The sequence below is a fragment of the Watersipora subatra genome, chromosome 9, assembly GCF_963576615.1.
Source record: "Watersipora subatra chromosome 9, tzWatSuba1.1, whole genome shotgun sequence".
NCBI lineage: Eukaryota > Metazoa > Bryozoa > Gymnolaemata > Cheilostomatida > Watersiporidae > Watersipora > Watersipora subatra.
In genome coordinates, this window is record NC_088716.1 from 16,655,837 (window position 1) to 16,669,760 (window position 13,924).

Here is a 13,924-nt window from a genome sequence, read left to right on the forward strand (position 1 = left end):
ACGAACTTTCCTGATCAAGCGAAAGCGTGGGAACTATGTTTAATGGAGATCCCAGTGTTGCTCTTCGGTGCGCTATATAGCCTTTCAATTATTAACTATGGTATAATATCAAGTACGATGGGTTAAATACAGCTATCGTCAATAATATGTAAGGTTTTAGTCTAAACGGCTAAAGAGTTTTATAGCTTGAGCTAATGGTATAAACTAAAACCTACATCTAAGTTACTGTTGAAGTGTACATACATGTATATTGGAGTCTATAATATATGGAGTCCTAACGGCTTGACGTCGATCTACCAACAGTAGACTTGTCAAGTTCAACGTCGTCACATCCAAGCCTTGTATGTATTTCTATGGTTATCGAGACGCTTTGTGACGACCTTGACCTTTTATTAGCGATCTTGTTTTAAAATTTCCTCGTGAGGTATATTGTCAATTATTCATAATTTAAGGATAGTGCTGCTTTTAGACACTAGAAAAGGTTTGACAATATGTCTATTGAAGAAGATACTGAACTTCGAGATGTCGTGTTGGAAACTTTGGACCAGAGAGGTGTCGTTGGAAAAACAAAGGTAATATTATTATATCGCTGTATTCTTTCCAATCGGTACAAAAAGCTATATTTGCAAGTTTACTACAACATTTACAAGTTTTCTACTCAAAGTTTTTGCTTTTTGTTTATAGTGTTGATTTATAAAAGTAAACAAATGTCACATTATTTAGGAACACAAAATAACTGCCAAATACTTGGAATTAAACATATATACTAATACTTGTTGCTTAGTGAATTATAGGGCCTACAATTTTTATCTTTTGTTTTACAAAATCTATGTGTAAGTGATTTTATTTAGGCAATGCTGAGAGCAAATATATTTACGGCACTAGAGGAAACGGCAGCACCTCACGTAAGTTGGAACAAAATGATTGAAACAAGATATTCTCACAATATTATGTTTAATCACACTCTAGACACTTTCAAACATCTGTTTTTTGTAGGTAATGGTAGTTGATTTCTATAGATGCGTTTAACTTCATGGAAACTTTTAATTCAAGCACTTAGAAGATGAACATTAATAATTTCTGTTGGATTGTATTGTCTGTGCATGGTCTTCTTCGTTTATTAATTCATTGTAGAAAGTGCTTTGACATGAATAACATTTTATTGCAGGATAAAATATACATGCTTAATAAAAGACTTAAAGAGAACTTATCTTCGAGTGAAGGTAGGAATGGTTCAGTGAGTTTGGTATTCTTGAATAAAGAATGGATTACCATACAGCTGTACACATTTGACACTAAATGGCTCATATATCTGTCTATATTGCCAGTTCATTGTAGAACCTAGTCTATAGTATCTGTACTAAGTAGAACCTCATCTATACCTAGTTAGTACCTACTTTTATTTATTGGCAAGCTAAAAGCTCTAATGCTATTTACTGCACTCTGCTGTCTCTTCTTTTGAACTGATAAAATGTTTGGTTGTGTACAGTTTTCAATTGTAACAGCAGTTATCTGAGAGCACTAGCCAAATGCCCAGCATTTCACATGGATTAAAAAACAGTATATAAACAGTGGCAGGTAATGCAGTTGTCTCCCACTTGTCATTAGCCTGGCACTTTGCCAATGACTAATACTCTAGTAAGCTACTATCCGTATTGGTAACTTACTAATAGCGATAGCAAGCTTTAGTGACGTTGCAAAACGCAGAATGCATTGCGTATTTTAACCGACATAACGACTCATATCGCCCAATGAAATCATTGCATCTCATGTAAGATTATTGCCTGATGATCGAGAAGTTCTGAGATCAAATCCAGCATGAAACGGATATTTCTTTCCTCAATTTTAATAGCTATAGCTGGACACACCGACCGATGGAGTTTGAGATATATATATATAGATTTAAAAATGCTATAGTAAATGCATTTGAGTGCGCAGTCATTTGAGTGCGCAGTCATTTGAGTGCGCAGTGACAATGACTCATGCAGAACAAAGCTTCATTGACTAGACATCTTGCAGTTCTTGGCAAGTTTAAAATTTTAGGAAAGAGGGCATAACTCCTATATATTCTGTGTTAAATCAACAGGTACTTATCAAGTGTCAACTTCACTAACCCGTTATGCTGTTAAAGCAGACGAGGTTCATTCGCAGTAAGTTAATAATGTGAATGTTTGTGCTTAAAATTGTGAAGATATCTGGTTGTAGGTAAATTAATGGCTGCCCTTATTGTCGACTATTTCAACTGCTGGCAGCTAGAATTCTCCAAAACAGTCTTTGAACCTGAAACCGGTTATGTGAGTATGTCTTTTTTATTTCCAACTATTTTTATTTTGTATCAGGCTAATACCCTGGCATTTTCAGGTGCTGTGAGAGATCATCATGTGTGCCTATAAAGCACAGAGAATAAATAGCTGCTTAATGTTGGAAGTTCTAATTTTGTGTGAAGCAATCTTTTTTCTCAACATCTAACCATCTCAATAACTAGCTGCACAATTATTGTGAACTGCCAAAAGGGGGTTGAGAGGTGTTAAATAGTACTGTACTTATAATAGTTATAGATTACAGTTATAGTGTCGGTCTAACAAGCTGAATTTCTAATCCTGTACAGAGTAATCTTTTTATCCTCTAACATAGTTTTGGACAGGTCGATGGACTCTCATAGTAAACTTTCCAAAGTTTTTATATTTTGCTCGAGTATGTTTGGTATTTGAGTCACTTGTTTCTGATGTACAGAAGTTAACGAAAAATCTAATTTCAACAATTGAAAAAAGGAATTAAGAAACTATTTTTGAATTATTTGATGAAGTCCTGGGTAGTGGAGCCAGGAGTTGCCAGTGTTTTAATTTTTGTTTGTTATTTATTTTTGCAAAATTTTTCAAATGCGGTTTATATCTGTGTAAATGCTTTGTACGATGAACTTTATTTTAGGTGTTTTACATGCTCAATTGTCTGACACAATTTGTACACAGACAGTTTTTTCAAAAACTTTTATGAATTGATAACTGAAGTTGTAGCTAGGATTTTACCAACAACATCATATCGCTACAAATTACACAATGCCCTGCTTGATCATAAACTTTAGGTCTATTGTATCAGTGTGTATGTAAATAAGTCTGTTCGTCTCTGTGTGTAACCCTTTAGTTGTAACAATTGTATGCTGGCTGTGTGATGGTTGAGATGAGTCATAATGTAAAATCATTGGTCAGACAACTTCCAATTTCTGTAAAGTTTGTCCATCTGTCTCTGTATGTAATACTTCAGTTTTAACAATTGTATGCTGGCTGTGTGATGGTTGAGATGAGTCATAATGTAAAATCATTGGTCCGATAACTTCCAATTTCTGTTAAGTTCTGGCAACAAGTTTGGGACAACTCCCAGATGTTACGCAATAGTCCCCATAACTATGAATTGCAGGACACAAAGTCTTCAAGCAGAATGGATCTGTGTAACTCACTCGGAATATCTGCACCTCCTGATCAACAGCCAGTTCTCTCTGAGCTCATCAAAAAGTTGAATGAGGGTAGTGGAAGCAGCCCGAGGTTGTCCAGACGCCAGTTGCCTGGGCATTCAGCTATGGTTAGTCACCTAGTTTCATTCTTGATGGTTCATAGAGTGCAGCGTGCAGTTCATGTTCAGGAGGTTACAATATGTAAAATCACAATATAGTTTTATACTTAACTGGATACATAGACATAGAGATGCACCTAGTTAGTGATTTAGACTGCCTTATATAGCAAACTAAATAAGCAAAGAAAGAATCAATATAAAGAGGTCTTACTGCTTATGTCCGCGGTAAAGACAACAGGAGTTTAGCTATGTTGATCTATGGTGATGCATAGTTGACGGTGGGGATTTTAATCTGCTCTGAAACTTATTTTAACTTAGACTAGGTGAAAAATTATACTAGTTCCTGTTATTTATCGTTGTGATCATTTTATAAATTATAAAAAACATTATGTATAAGTTATAAAAAATGTCAATTTATAAGTTACCTAATTCTTGCTTATTTTTCATTGATTCCCTTTTTAATGTTTTTTGAAGTTTTAATTTCAGCTTCTTCACGTGCAAAATTTGTGATGCTTTGTGAAACATTGACAGTCGTATGTTGAAGGTTATTCTGTATGTAAAGTCATGTATTTGCTGTACCGCACTTTTCGGACTATAAACCGCACCTTTATATAAACCGCATCTGGCTTTTTTTTCCAAAAAACGATAATAAAACAATACATAAGCCGCACCTTTGTATAGGCCGCAGAACTCAGGACGATGCTTTGTAACACGGCAGCAACTTAGCTGTTTAAAACGGAACAGTGCCTAACGGCACAGTTTCATATTAACCGACGCTTTTTAACCTAGTGCCTAATGGAACAGCACCGTTAGGCATTGTTTCGGATTTTCTTTCACCGCTAGAGGCACACTAACCAGAGATTTTGGTTAATGCGCCCTAGCGGTGAAAGAAAAGGCCACAGAATAGCTTCACCCATATATACGCCGCATGGCTCAACTCATCAGAAAAAGGTAGCGGCTAATAGTCCGCAAAGTACGGTAATTTCACATTGCATGTTAGACATGTCATACTCTGAGATGAGTGGAGGGCCCACTGTTGTTGGTGTCTCATTGAGTGTTATTTGTAATGTTATGTATTGATTCTTCAGGATCAAGTTGGAATCGCTCTGGTAATGCTACTAGTTTATAGAGAATGTAGTTGGCTCTTAGCCTAAGGATAATCTATGAATGTGGTCAATAAGCTATCCTTCACTTTGCATTGTCATTAACCTGCTCTCGCTCTTCCTCTTTTAATGTTGTTGGTGCTTAGGCTATAGTTACCCTTTGCTTCAAGTCTCTCTTTCTGTGGTATGAATTAGAGTAGATGCTTATTGTGGTGGTTAGCCTTAGGGTTTCCTTAGGGTTAGCCTTAGTTATGTCTTTCCTTGATTTTAGAGCCGTTTCGTACTTTTCAGAATTATCAATGAATGTTCATTTCTGAGGCTATGTGAAGCCGTTTGCTTAGTATTTGGTTTGCTGTAGATCCTTTGGGAGCTAATGGTACTTAGGTTAAGTTTTCCTGAATTTTTATTCAACTCATTTTAAGTCTAAAGTGTTTGGTTGTAAATGGCATGTCAATTTTGTAATCTCTCTCCGTGCTCTTTAAGTAAACCGCACTGAGTGGAGGTAAGAACAACAAAGCGAGGTGATATCGTTACATTCAAAGGTTTTGTGAATGCTTTTAGTTCTTTTATGTCATCACATGAGAAACAAGCAGATTGAAGAAGTAGTTTTTGAATCGTCAACCATGCTACGATTATTTTTACTATGGTGACTCATCCATAGATATATCTATAGTGGTGACTCATCTATAGATATATCTATAGTGGTGACTCATCTATAGATATATCTATAGTGGTGACTCATCTATGAATATTGTTATAGTGGTGACTCATCTACATGTATATATATTCCTATAGTGGTGACTCATCTATATATATTTCTATAGTGGAGACTCATCTATAAATATTTCTATAGTGGTGACTCATCTATAGATAAAACCATTTACAAAGGTGAGTTCACATCAGTCTTCACTGATTCTAGTAGACTATGTTTCATGCATTCTTATAGGACTTGAACAGTAAACAGATTGCTGACGCTCGGGCTAAATTCGCGGAGTACGATAAGGATGGCAGCGGAACGATAGACAAAGATGAGCTGCGGCAGCTCTTTATTGATATGTTTCCACACTTCCACAGCAGTATGCTGGAGAGATACGTGAATGACGAGTTTCAAGCAGCCGACACAGATTTCTCTGCAGGTTCTTAAGCTATATTTCGGATACTTGCTCTCTATTTACCATACAATCAACTGTCCAAGCAGTTTGTATGAAATTAATTATTTATATGGAGTTGTCTTCTCCTTATTGGCCACTTATTAGACAATCCTGTATGTGGGTAATATGGCTAATTTAGTGTGTTTCCATTAAAGCAGGCATTTAGTTTAGTTTTAGCCATTTTCTAGCGAAAAATAAAATACCATAAATGATCAGAACAAAAAAAAAAGTTTTTTGACATGCTGCAAGTAACATCAATGAACTTGCATTGTTTTAAAACAATTGAAATTTTTCTTCATGATATTATCTAATATAATTTTTATGCAACATTTAATTTTGAAACATATCTAACATTAATAGCTTAAAGGAGGTCTGCTAGTAGCTAAGTCTAGATACATTCAACAATGATTAAAGGAAATTTTGTTTCAATTTGGAGTTATGTACTCATGGGAGAAATATTTAATCGTTGGTCAATAGCACACTAACAGATACATTACTTCTATGATTGCTTAAAGATTGGAAACTGCTATCACTGATCAAGTTCCTTCCACTTAGCTTACTTTTTATAGTTGTTTTGCTAAATGATCTACGTTTGTTGTAACACTTCAAAATATACCTTGTAGATATTTGAATATTTAGCTGTATTGTTGTTTTTTGTATTAAAGCTAGATTAACCACATTACGTCTCTGTTTTATCGGCTGAGTTCTCGTAATCAGCATGGTAAAGGAATTCTTAGTCTTTCAATATGGCATTCGCCACTCTGTGTTATCAGGATATTTAGCTACCACATGTTCTGATATCCACCATTCTCTGTGTTATCAGGATATGTGACTATCACCTATCATAATATCTACCGTTCTCTGTGTTATCAGGTTATATGACTATCACCGATCTTGATATCTACTGTTCTTTGTGTTATCAGAATATATGGCGATCACTTATCCTGATGTCTACTGTTCGCTGTGTTATCAAGATATGTGGCTACCACATTGTTTTTCATGTTTGTCTCTGAGTTTTATTATCCTGATAATTTGAAAACAATTTTGTTTACCCACATATTGTCCGCATAAGTTCTGAAGGTCACACAAGGGCCATATCATAAGAACATTACACCTTGCATCAAGAGTTAAATAAATTGTATATTACACTTGTAGGTAGCCCAGTTCTTTGCGTTTGACTTACAGAGATAACATGTAATGTACTTCCCTCCATTAAAATAGAGAACATATTATGCTTGTTAAGTTGATCAAGTTACATTTGGATATCTGAATAAAACTCAGCATTTGCATGTCACTTTTCGCATTTTTGATTTTTAAAATCCAGACAAACCCATCTCATTAAAATGCAAGAATTCAGTCACTAAAGGTTGCTAGATTGATGGAGAAGTTTCATTTACAATTGTGCCATTTTTTACAATATGTTGGGTGTGAGAATTTGACCTTGCTGAGGTTAATAATACAACTTTCGTTTGCTGAAGGTTTGTGTTGGTGCAACTGGACCCGAGTTCAGTTCTTGAGCTTGACCTTATTTTCCTAGTTTTTAGTGTTCAGTTAAATCTGTTACGCAGTAGCTTGGCTGATTATATAACTGGTTCTTCTGCAGGCATAGACATGGATGAGTTCATAGACCTATACAGAAGATTGTTCATATCATGCAGATCAGTTGTTTCTCATGACATCGTTGACCTTGTACCTACTCCTCGTAGTCCATCACCCCGCTTCTCCAAAATTCCTATCAAGGTTTGTTATAATTAATTCCCTATGGGAGTTTTCTTCTCTTGCACATGTCTAGCTTACTGGAGTATATATGAAAAAGTTGTATTAGCCTGTATAGTCTTGGAACCAATCCTTTTAGTAGGGGTTCACATATATTTTTATTAACATTAAGGAAACGGGGTCATTCATGCAATATTTATTATTACTTTATTAATATTTATTTGTTGCAGAGTGACAACCCAGTCTCTGGTAGTAACCACAAAGATGGTAGTCCACGGTAAGCCACACTATTTATGTTCTTACAAATATTTTCAGGAAGGGTGGTTAGGTACCGCCTCTAACTAGCCCCCATAGTTACATGGGTAACCTAACTCGTTAGCCCCAATGAAAATTAACTTGTTCTATGTGTCATTCAAACAGTGGTCATATTTTCTGATGCCGATAAACAGTATAATTAACCCTTGATTTGCTTTGTTCACAGAATTTGTTGAAAATGGTTTTTATTTTTTGTAAGATAAAATTGAAATCTTAAATTTGTTATGACCTTGGCGTCAGCAAACATCAAAACTAAAATGCCATTGACTTTCAACGTGGTTATGCTGTATGGGGAGAAAACCGCGAAACATATTTAGTTAGCACTGAAATGGTGCATTCATCTTATAATCAATCGCATTACTTAGTGTTTTAATGGAATTTTTAGCCAGAGCACCTAACAATGGCCATATTCAGCGTTTTGCCATTCGTGTACATTGTATCTATCTGTTTGCATAGAGATACCCACGGGTCACAAATACCCAAATTAAATATTGGACCATCCCGGGCTGACAGGTATTGTTTAGCTAGAAGCTTTTCTTGTAGTTTTAAACTGCATCCAACCTCAAGCAGGGTTGTCTGCTCACAACTGTCATTTTCTCATCCTACAATTGCATCCTACTTTGTGATGTACAGCTCAGCATGACAAGAGGAAAAACAATACAGGCATTGTTTTTGGTGCCATGATGAACTTTTGTTTTAAGCAATGCAGACGACCTTGTTTGTTTGAGCTGTTTCTGTGGTGGGCGGAGATAAATAATAATGGAGGCGGGGTTAGCTTGTATTTGAGGCGGGGTTAACTAGTAGTGGAGGCGGGGTTAACTAACGCTAGAGGCAGGGTCAACTAATGCTGGAGGCGGCACTGTGAAGTGTGTAGTATGTGTACCTCGCACTTCATAGCAAGTGTGGTGATAGCATGAAATTTGTCACTTCATTGACAATATATGGTACCATGTTATTCAAAGCTAAGACTTGTCAATCACTTCTGCATTAAAACAATATATATTATAGCAGTCAGACATACATTATATTGATTATGAAAACTCTCCGGTAAGATAGTGACAGCAGTGTCTTAGTTAACTGCTACTGCTGCATTGTTAGTTCTTAGCATAACGCAGTTGCTTTCACCAAAACAGAGTCACTTTTCATAGTGAAGTTTGAGCTTGCTAAATTGTTTCAAGTTGCCAAAGTTTATCTTTAACTCTTTTATTTAACACTTACTCTAATTTTAAGTAATTTCAAAGATTTGTAGTAAGTCAAAATATGATATCCTCCAAGCTCCGCCCACCTAGTTCAGTCATGCTTTGTTCATTTCCTGTTCACTTTTATGTTGTTCATCACAAACCCGTTTCTTTAAATATATTGATGATTTTTGCACCATCTATTTGCATCTGCATGACTTGCTTATATGTAAGCTTTTTGCTTGCTGTCTTGTTAGGAAAACAACCTGTAACTACATGTCATAGCATGGCATTTGTTTACAGGTTGTTAAAGGTTGACTTGCAACAAAATTCACATTACAGTTTTTTGGCATCAAAAGATTCACCATGTCTTACTCTGTTTTGTTGTAAGTGCCAAATATGTGAAAATGTGATTACAAGCTCTTAAAAGCTCAAAAGCGAAAAGCCGTCGTAGATTGGAATCTCTTTATTTCTCTGATGAGCCACGAAATTTGGTTATCGTCTTGTCACGTATGTTCTCACGTGAATTGAAAGGCCAATACAAAGCTCAATATAAAACTTATCGTAGTACTAGTTTATGACAAACACTTTGGGTTTTGCCGAAGTGTATCAAATATAGATGCTCGCGACTTTACAGTTTTGTTTCGGCCTGGTCTAATTGGCAAGTCGTAATCTGATCATGTGACCCAATACTTCGCAAATAATTTCTGCAGCACTTTTCGATTATCACAAGTGACCAACAGGCTCGTCATGATTATCAGACAATGATATGTACTCCTTCAAGCTAAGGCTAAAAATTAAACGAATTTTTACGGTAAGTTATAAGATATCACTGCTAAAAGTGACAGCATTACGATGACGATAAAACAGACGCGTAAGATCAATAGGCATAATTTTGTTGAATGCGTGAAGTATATTTGGGAAAATATTTCGACGGATAAGGTTGCAAGAAAGTGTAAACAGAAACCATCTCTCACAACTACATCACATTTGAGCCGTTTTGGAAAGAGAATCCAAACTATGGCGGTCTCGTGTGGCTGCGATTTTCTGCTCTTTTTTGAGCTTTTAAGAGCTTGTAATCACCTTTCCACATATTTTGCTCCTACAACACAACAGAGTAAGGCATGGTGAATCTTCTGATATCAAATAACGGTAATATAAAGTTTGTTGCAAATCAACCTTTAAGGAAATAACCTGTAACTACATGCCATAGCATGGCACTTATTTACAGGTTTTTAAGGCAATAACCTGTAACTACATGCCATAGCATGGCATATTTAGGGCTATGTGGGAGACATGCTGGTGGTGAAAGGGCTCGCTCTACTACTTATATCAGTGATCACTTTGTCAGGGATTTGTTTCGCTGTTTTTCTAACAACTACTTGTATGCTTTGGCTATGACAACACGTGTATCTTGTATGTTTTGCAGTAGGAATAGCTATCAAGGTTTCTTTTTTTTAAATATATTATTACGATTTTTATTGCAATGGCAGCACAAGGTCACCACCATCAGCTCCAGGGTCAACCGATCACTCAAAGGCCACATCAAACTTCAACAACAGCAGTTCCAACGGACTCACTTCAGAAAAATCAGGTTAACTTACTTTCCTGAATACTTATTTTTCCACATCCTTTTCTTCCTTCAGATATATCTCTTTTGTATGTTTAGGAATTATTTTGATAGTCCTTGCCCACCGTGTATTCAAATCGTGTGACTTATTATGAAAACCTAGTTTTATCACATGCGGTGTTCATCTTGTTTCAGGGTTAAAAGGAGACCTTGAGATGAAGTCTATTGATAAAAGTTTAGCAGATCTGGGTTTCGGTAAGTTTAGCACAACACTCAGCGGTTTTATGGAGAGGCTATCAAGGGATTTTGTGCTTTTAAAAAGCTGTGAGCGTCCGTGGTCAACAGTTATTTTCTGTTGTATTTTTAGGATAGCAAATTCGGTCTATTAGTAATAATAACTCTATAAAGCATTCTGTAGATATTCCGGATGAAGATGATGAAAGCATCAGAACTAAAAGCGATACGTACGAAGATGATTTTGAGTAAGTTTTTATGATTACTCATATATATCTAGAAATAGAGAATCTAGACCTTGTTAGTGTTGCATGACTTTTAATATTACCAGTAAGCTGGCAATTCCATGTGCTCTGAGAGATCGTCATGTGTAAAAGCTATATGTACAACTATCCCATGAGGCTGCATGGTGTTCAGTGGTGCAGTTGGTGGTGTGCTCGGCTGCAACTCAGAACATTTGAGTTCAATTCCTGTGCAGGGTAATTGTTTTTCTAACGCTCTTTTAGTCTCACACTCCTCTTTTTATAGCAAAGATTGTTTGTTTCATAGATTTAACTCTGTTTTAATAAAGGTATTTGTCACAGTTGTTTTAATGTGGATACCGATAAAAAAGTTGTTTTATTACAAGCACAAAATTTTGGGAGAGCTACTCATGGAGTTAAGTTTCCATAGAGGTATTCATAGAATTAATAAAACTTTTACTAGGTGGAGCTACTCATGGAATTCTTTTCCATAGAGGTATTCATAAAATTGATAAATCTTTGGTGGAACTACTCATGGAGTTAACTTCATAGTTACAGTCATGCTCATAAATATTAACATCGCTGTCATTTTAGAGTATTTGCTAACTTTAGACCAAAATTCTGGAGATTATTGATGACATACCATTTACAAACTTTATATCAAATTAAAGCTTGAAGTCTCATTTATCTGATAAACCAAAATTAAATTTCCCAACACAGGTTGACCTTGATTTTGGAAGTTTAAAGGCAGGAGTGGCTAAAGTTATGATACTTTCAAAAATTAAAATTTTGGATTCCACATTGTTGTGGGCTCAAACAGCTCTGAATAATGAACAAACTCTTTGATATGAGTCGGTGGAGAGAAATAATTGTCTCTGAAGTAATTTTAAATGGAATTGTGGGTAAAATATCAGAGGTTGTAAATATTGTTGTTTATTGTTCAAAATTAACTCAGTCTTGAGAATGGGCGGAGTTTTTCCAATGTGTATGAAGTTAGTCTCATTGGATAGAATGGAGTCTCAGTTTCACTTTGATATATAAATTGTTGAATACTCCATAATTACAAGACTTACTCGGGCTTAATTATAAGCCTCTCATCTAAAACTACTCGTAATTCCAGGAGTGTTAATATTTATGAACACGACTGTATATTCATAGGGTTGATAAAGCTTTAGCAGCTACTCACATAGTTTATTTCTTGGTAGATGTTTTCATTGAGTTGAAGATCACTTTCAGCGTTGAAAGTTCTGATGAAAATGTAGTTGCCAAAAAGTGTAGCTAAAACCAAATATGGTAGTTGGCCTCATTAAAATAGCATAGCAGGATGGTTCGATTCATAAAAAATAAAAACATGTTTCAGTTTATCAAAGAGGGTAGTCGTCAACGCGATACAGTTTTGACAATTAGTCGAAAACCGGTTTGATGAATGCATTATCGCTGCCCTTTACATGCAAAATCGTGTCACTTTGGATTTTTAGTAAACTCTTGCCTATGGAAAGAACAACATTGACATCACACCGGACAGTTGATTTGCTTGTCGTCAGTCGTTTTTCCTCAGGCTAAACTGAGCTAACGCTTTGCAAGGTCACTTACAAGGCCTTGTAAGTGACCTTGCAAGGCCTTGTAAGTGACCTTGCAAAGCGTTGTAAGTGACCTTCAAAGCCTTGTAAGTGACCTTGCAAGGCCGTGTAAGTGACCTTGCAAGGTCGTGTAAGTGACCTTGCAAGGGCATGTAAGTGACCTTCAAAGCCTTGTAAGTCACCTTCAAAGCCTTGTAAGTGACCTTGAAAGACCTTGTAAGTGATACAAGGCCGTTTCATTTAGACTATAATTTGGTTGTCAATTCTAGAAAAAGCAATGCAAGCAGTATGGGGTCACATCGGAGGTCAAAAACTGCTGACTCGGTATCGTCCGATGAAACAACAGACAAGATGGATGATGATGACATCAACTCGCTGCTCAAGGACAATGACATAAGCTGGGTATGACTCATCTAATTGTAAATAGTCTGAGTTTATAGTATGATTTCTTTTAATCAACCAGGGCTTTAATATGACCACCCAAACTTAAATTTCTTTTAAATGATAGTTTTTTTGGAAATCTTTTATAACTTTCCATAATTTTAATGGACTTGTCTAAGGTTCTAGAATCGAACCAAAGATTTGATTGATAATTTTTCCCTACAATCCATTTTCCATAAATTATTTGTGCTTTAATATTCTGTGTCATTTGATGCACACAGCAAAAATTCTAAGACTAGCAAAAATAATTTACAACGACAACAATAATAAACAAAAAGACATTTTTAAGCAGTTGGCTGTGTGATGTTAGCATACTGTAGATGATAGATATCCTCTATATGGAAATGTCAAGGACAACCAGTTTTTTCAAACACTTTGTTAAGAGGTGGTAACAAGCCTGGTGTTGCACCACTTAAAATTTTCTCACCTGTGTATCTCAGGCTATAATTGATTTTTCATTTGTTTGGCAGGGAAATGAAACAGAAGACAAATCCATAACAGATGACAGTTCGGTGAAAGGAGTCGACTACTGGGAAATGGTGCCTCGTAAATAGTTCTCTACTCGTTGCTGTTTTTATTTTGTTATTTTAGTTGGTAGCAGTTCTGCATTCCTTTGGAGTGTGCACATTTGTTTTAACATAGAACTACTCTTTTATATTTATAGGTTTCATCTATGAAGTCGAGAGTGTAAAGGAATGTTTTTATTTGTAGTTTTATAATATCTGCTGAAATCTGAATATATTAAATATTGCGGTGTGACAATTGTAATGCAATTGTAATTGTTGAAGTAAACCTGGAGATGCCCAGGGTTTTATTCATTTACAATC

General features: G+C 35.7%; 1 protein-coding gene across 3 annotated transcripts; it reads left to right on the forward strand.

Moving 5' to 3' along the window:
• Positions 1-409: 409 nt before the first annotated feature.
• On the forward strand, positions 410-13,905 carry LOC137404293 (centrosomal protein 43-like). 3 transcript variants are annotated; one of them, XM_068090477.1, is made up of 15 exons: positions 410-572; positions 852-905; positions 1,169-1,223; positions 2,206-2,294; positions 3,415-3,576; positions 4,656-4,676; positions 5,617-5,806; positions 7,425-7,561; positions 7,768-7,814; positions 8,309-8,365; positions 10,524-10,624; positions 10,796-10,855; positions 11,019-11,082; positions 12,926-13,058; positions 13,568-13,905. In XM_068090477.1, the coding sequence occupies exons 1-15, from the start codon at positions 492-494 to the stop codon at positions 13,649-13,651; spliced, it is 1,335 nt and encodes a 444-aa protein (XP_067946578.1). In that variant the 5' UTR covers positions 410-491; the 3' UTR covers positions 13,652-13,905. The 3 variants fall into 3 exon arrangements, with proteins under 3 accessions (XP_067946578.1, XP_067946580.1, XP_067946579.1); XM_068090479.1 differs by lacking the exon at positions 8,309-8,365; XM_068090478.1 differs by lacking the exon at positions 4,656-4,676.
• The last annotated feature ends 19 nt before the right edge of the window (positions 13,906-13,924 follow it).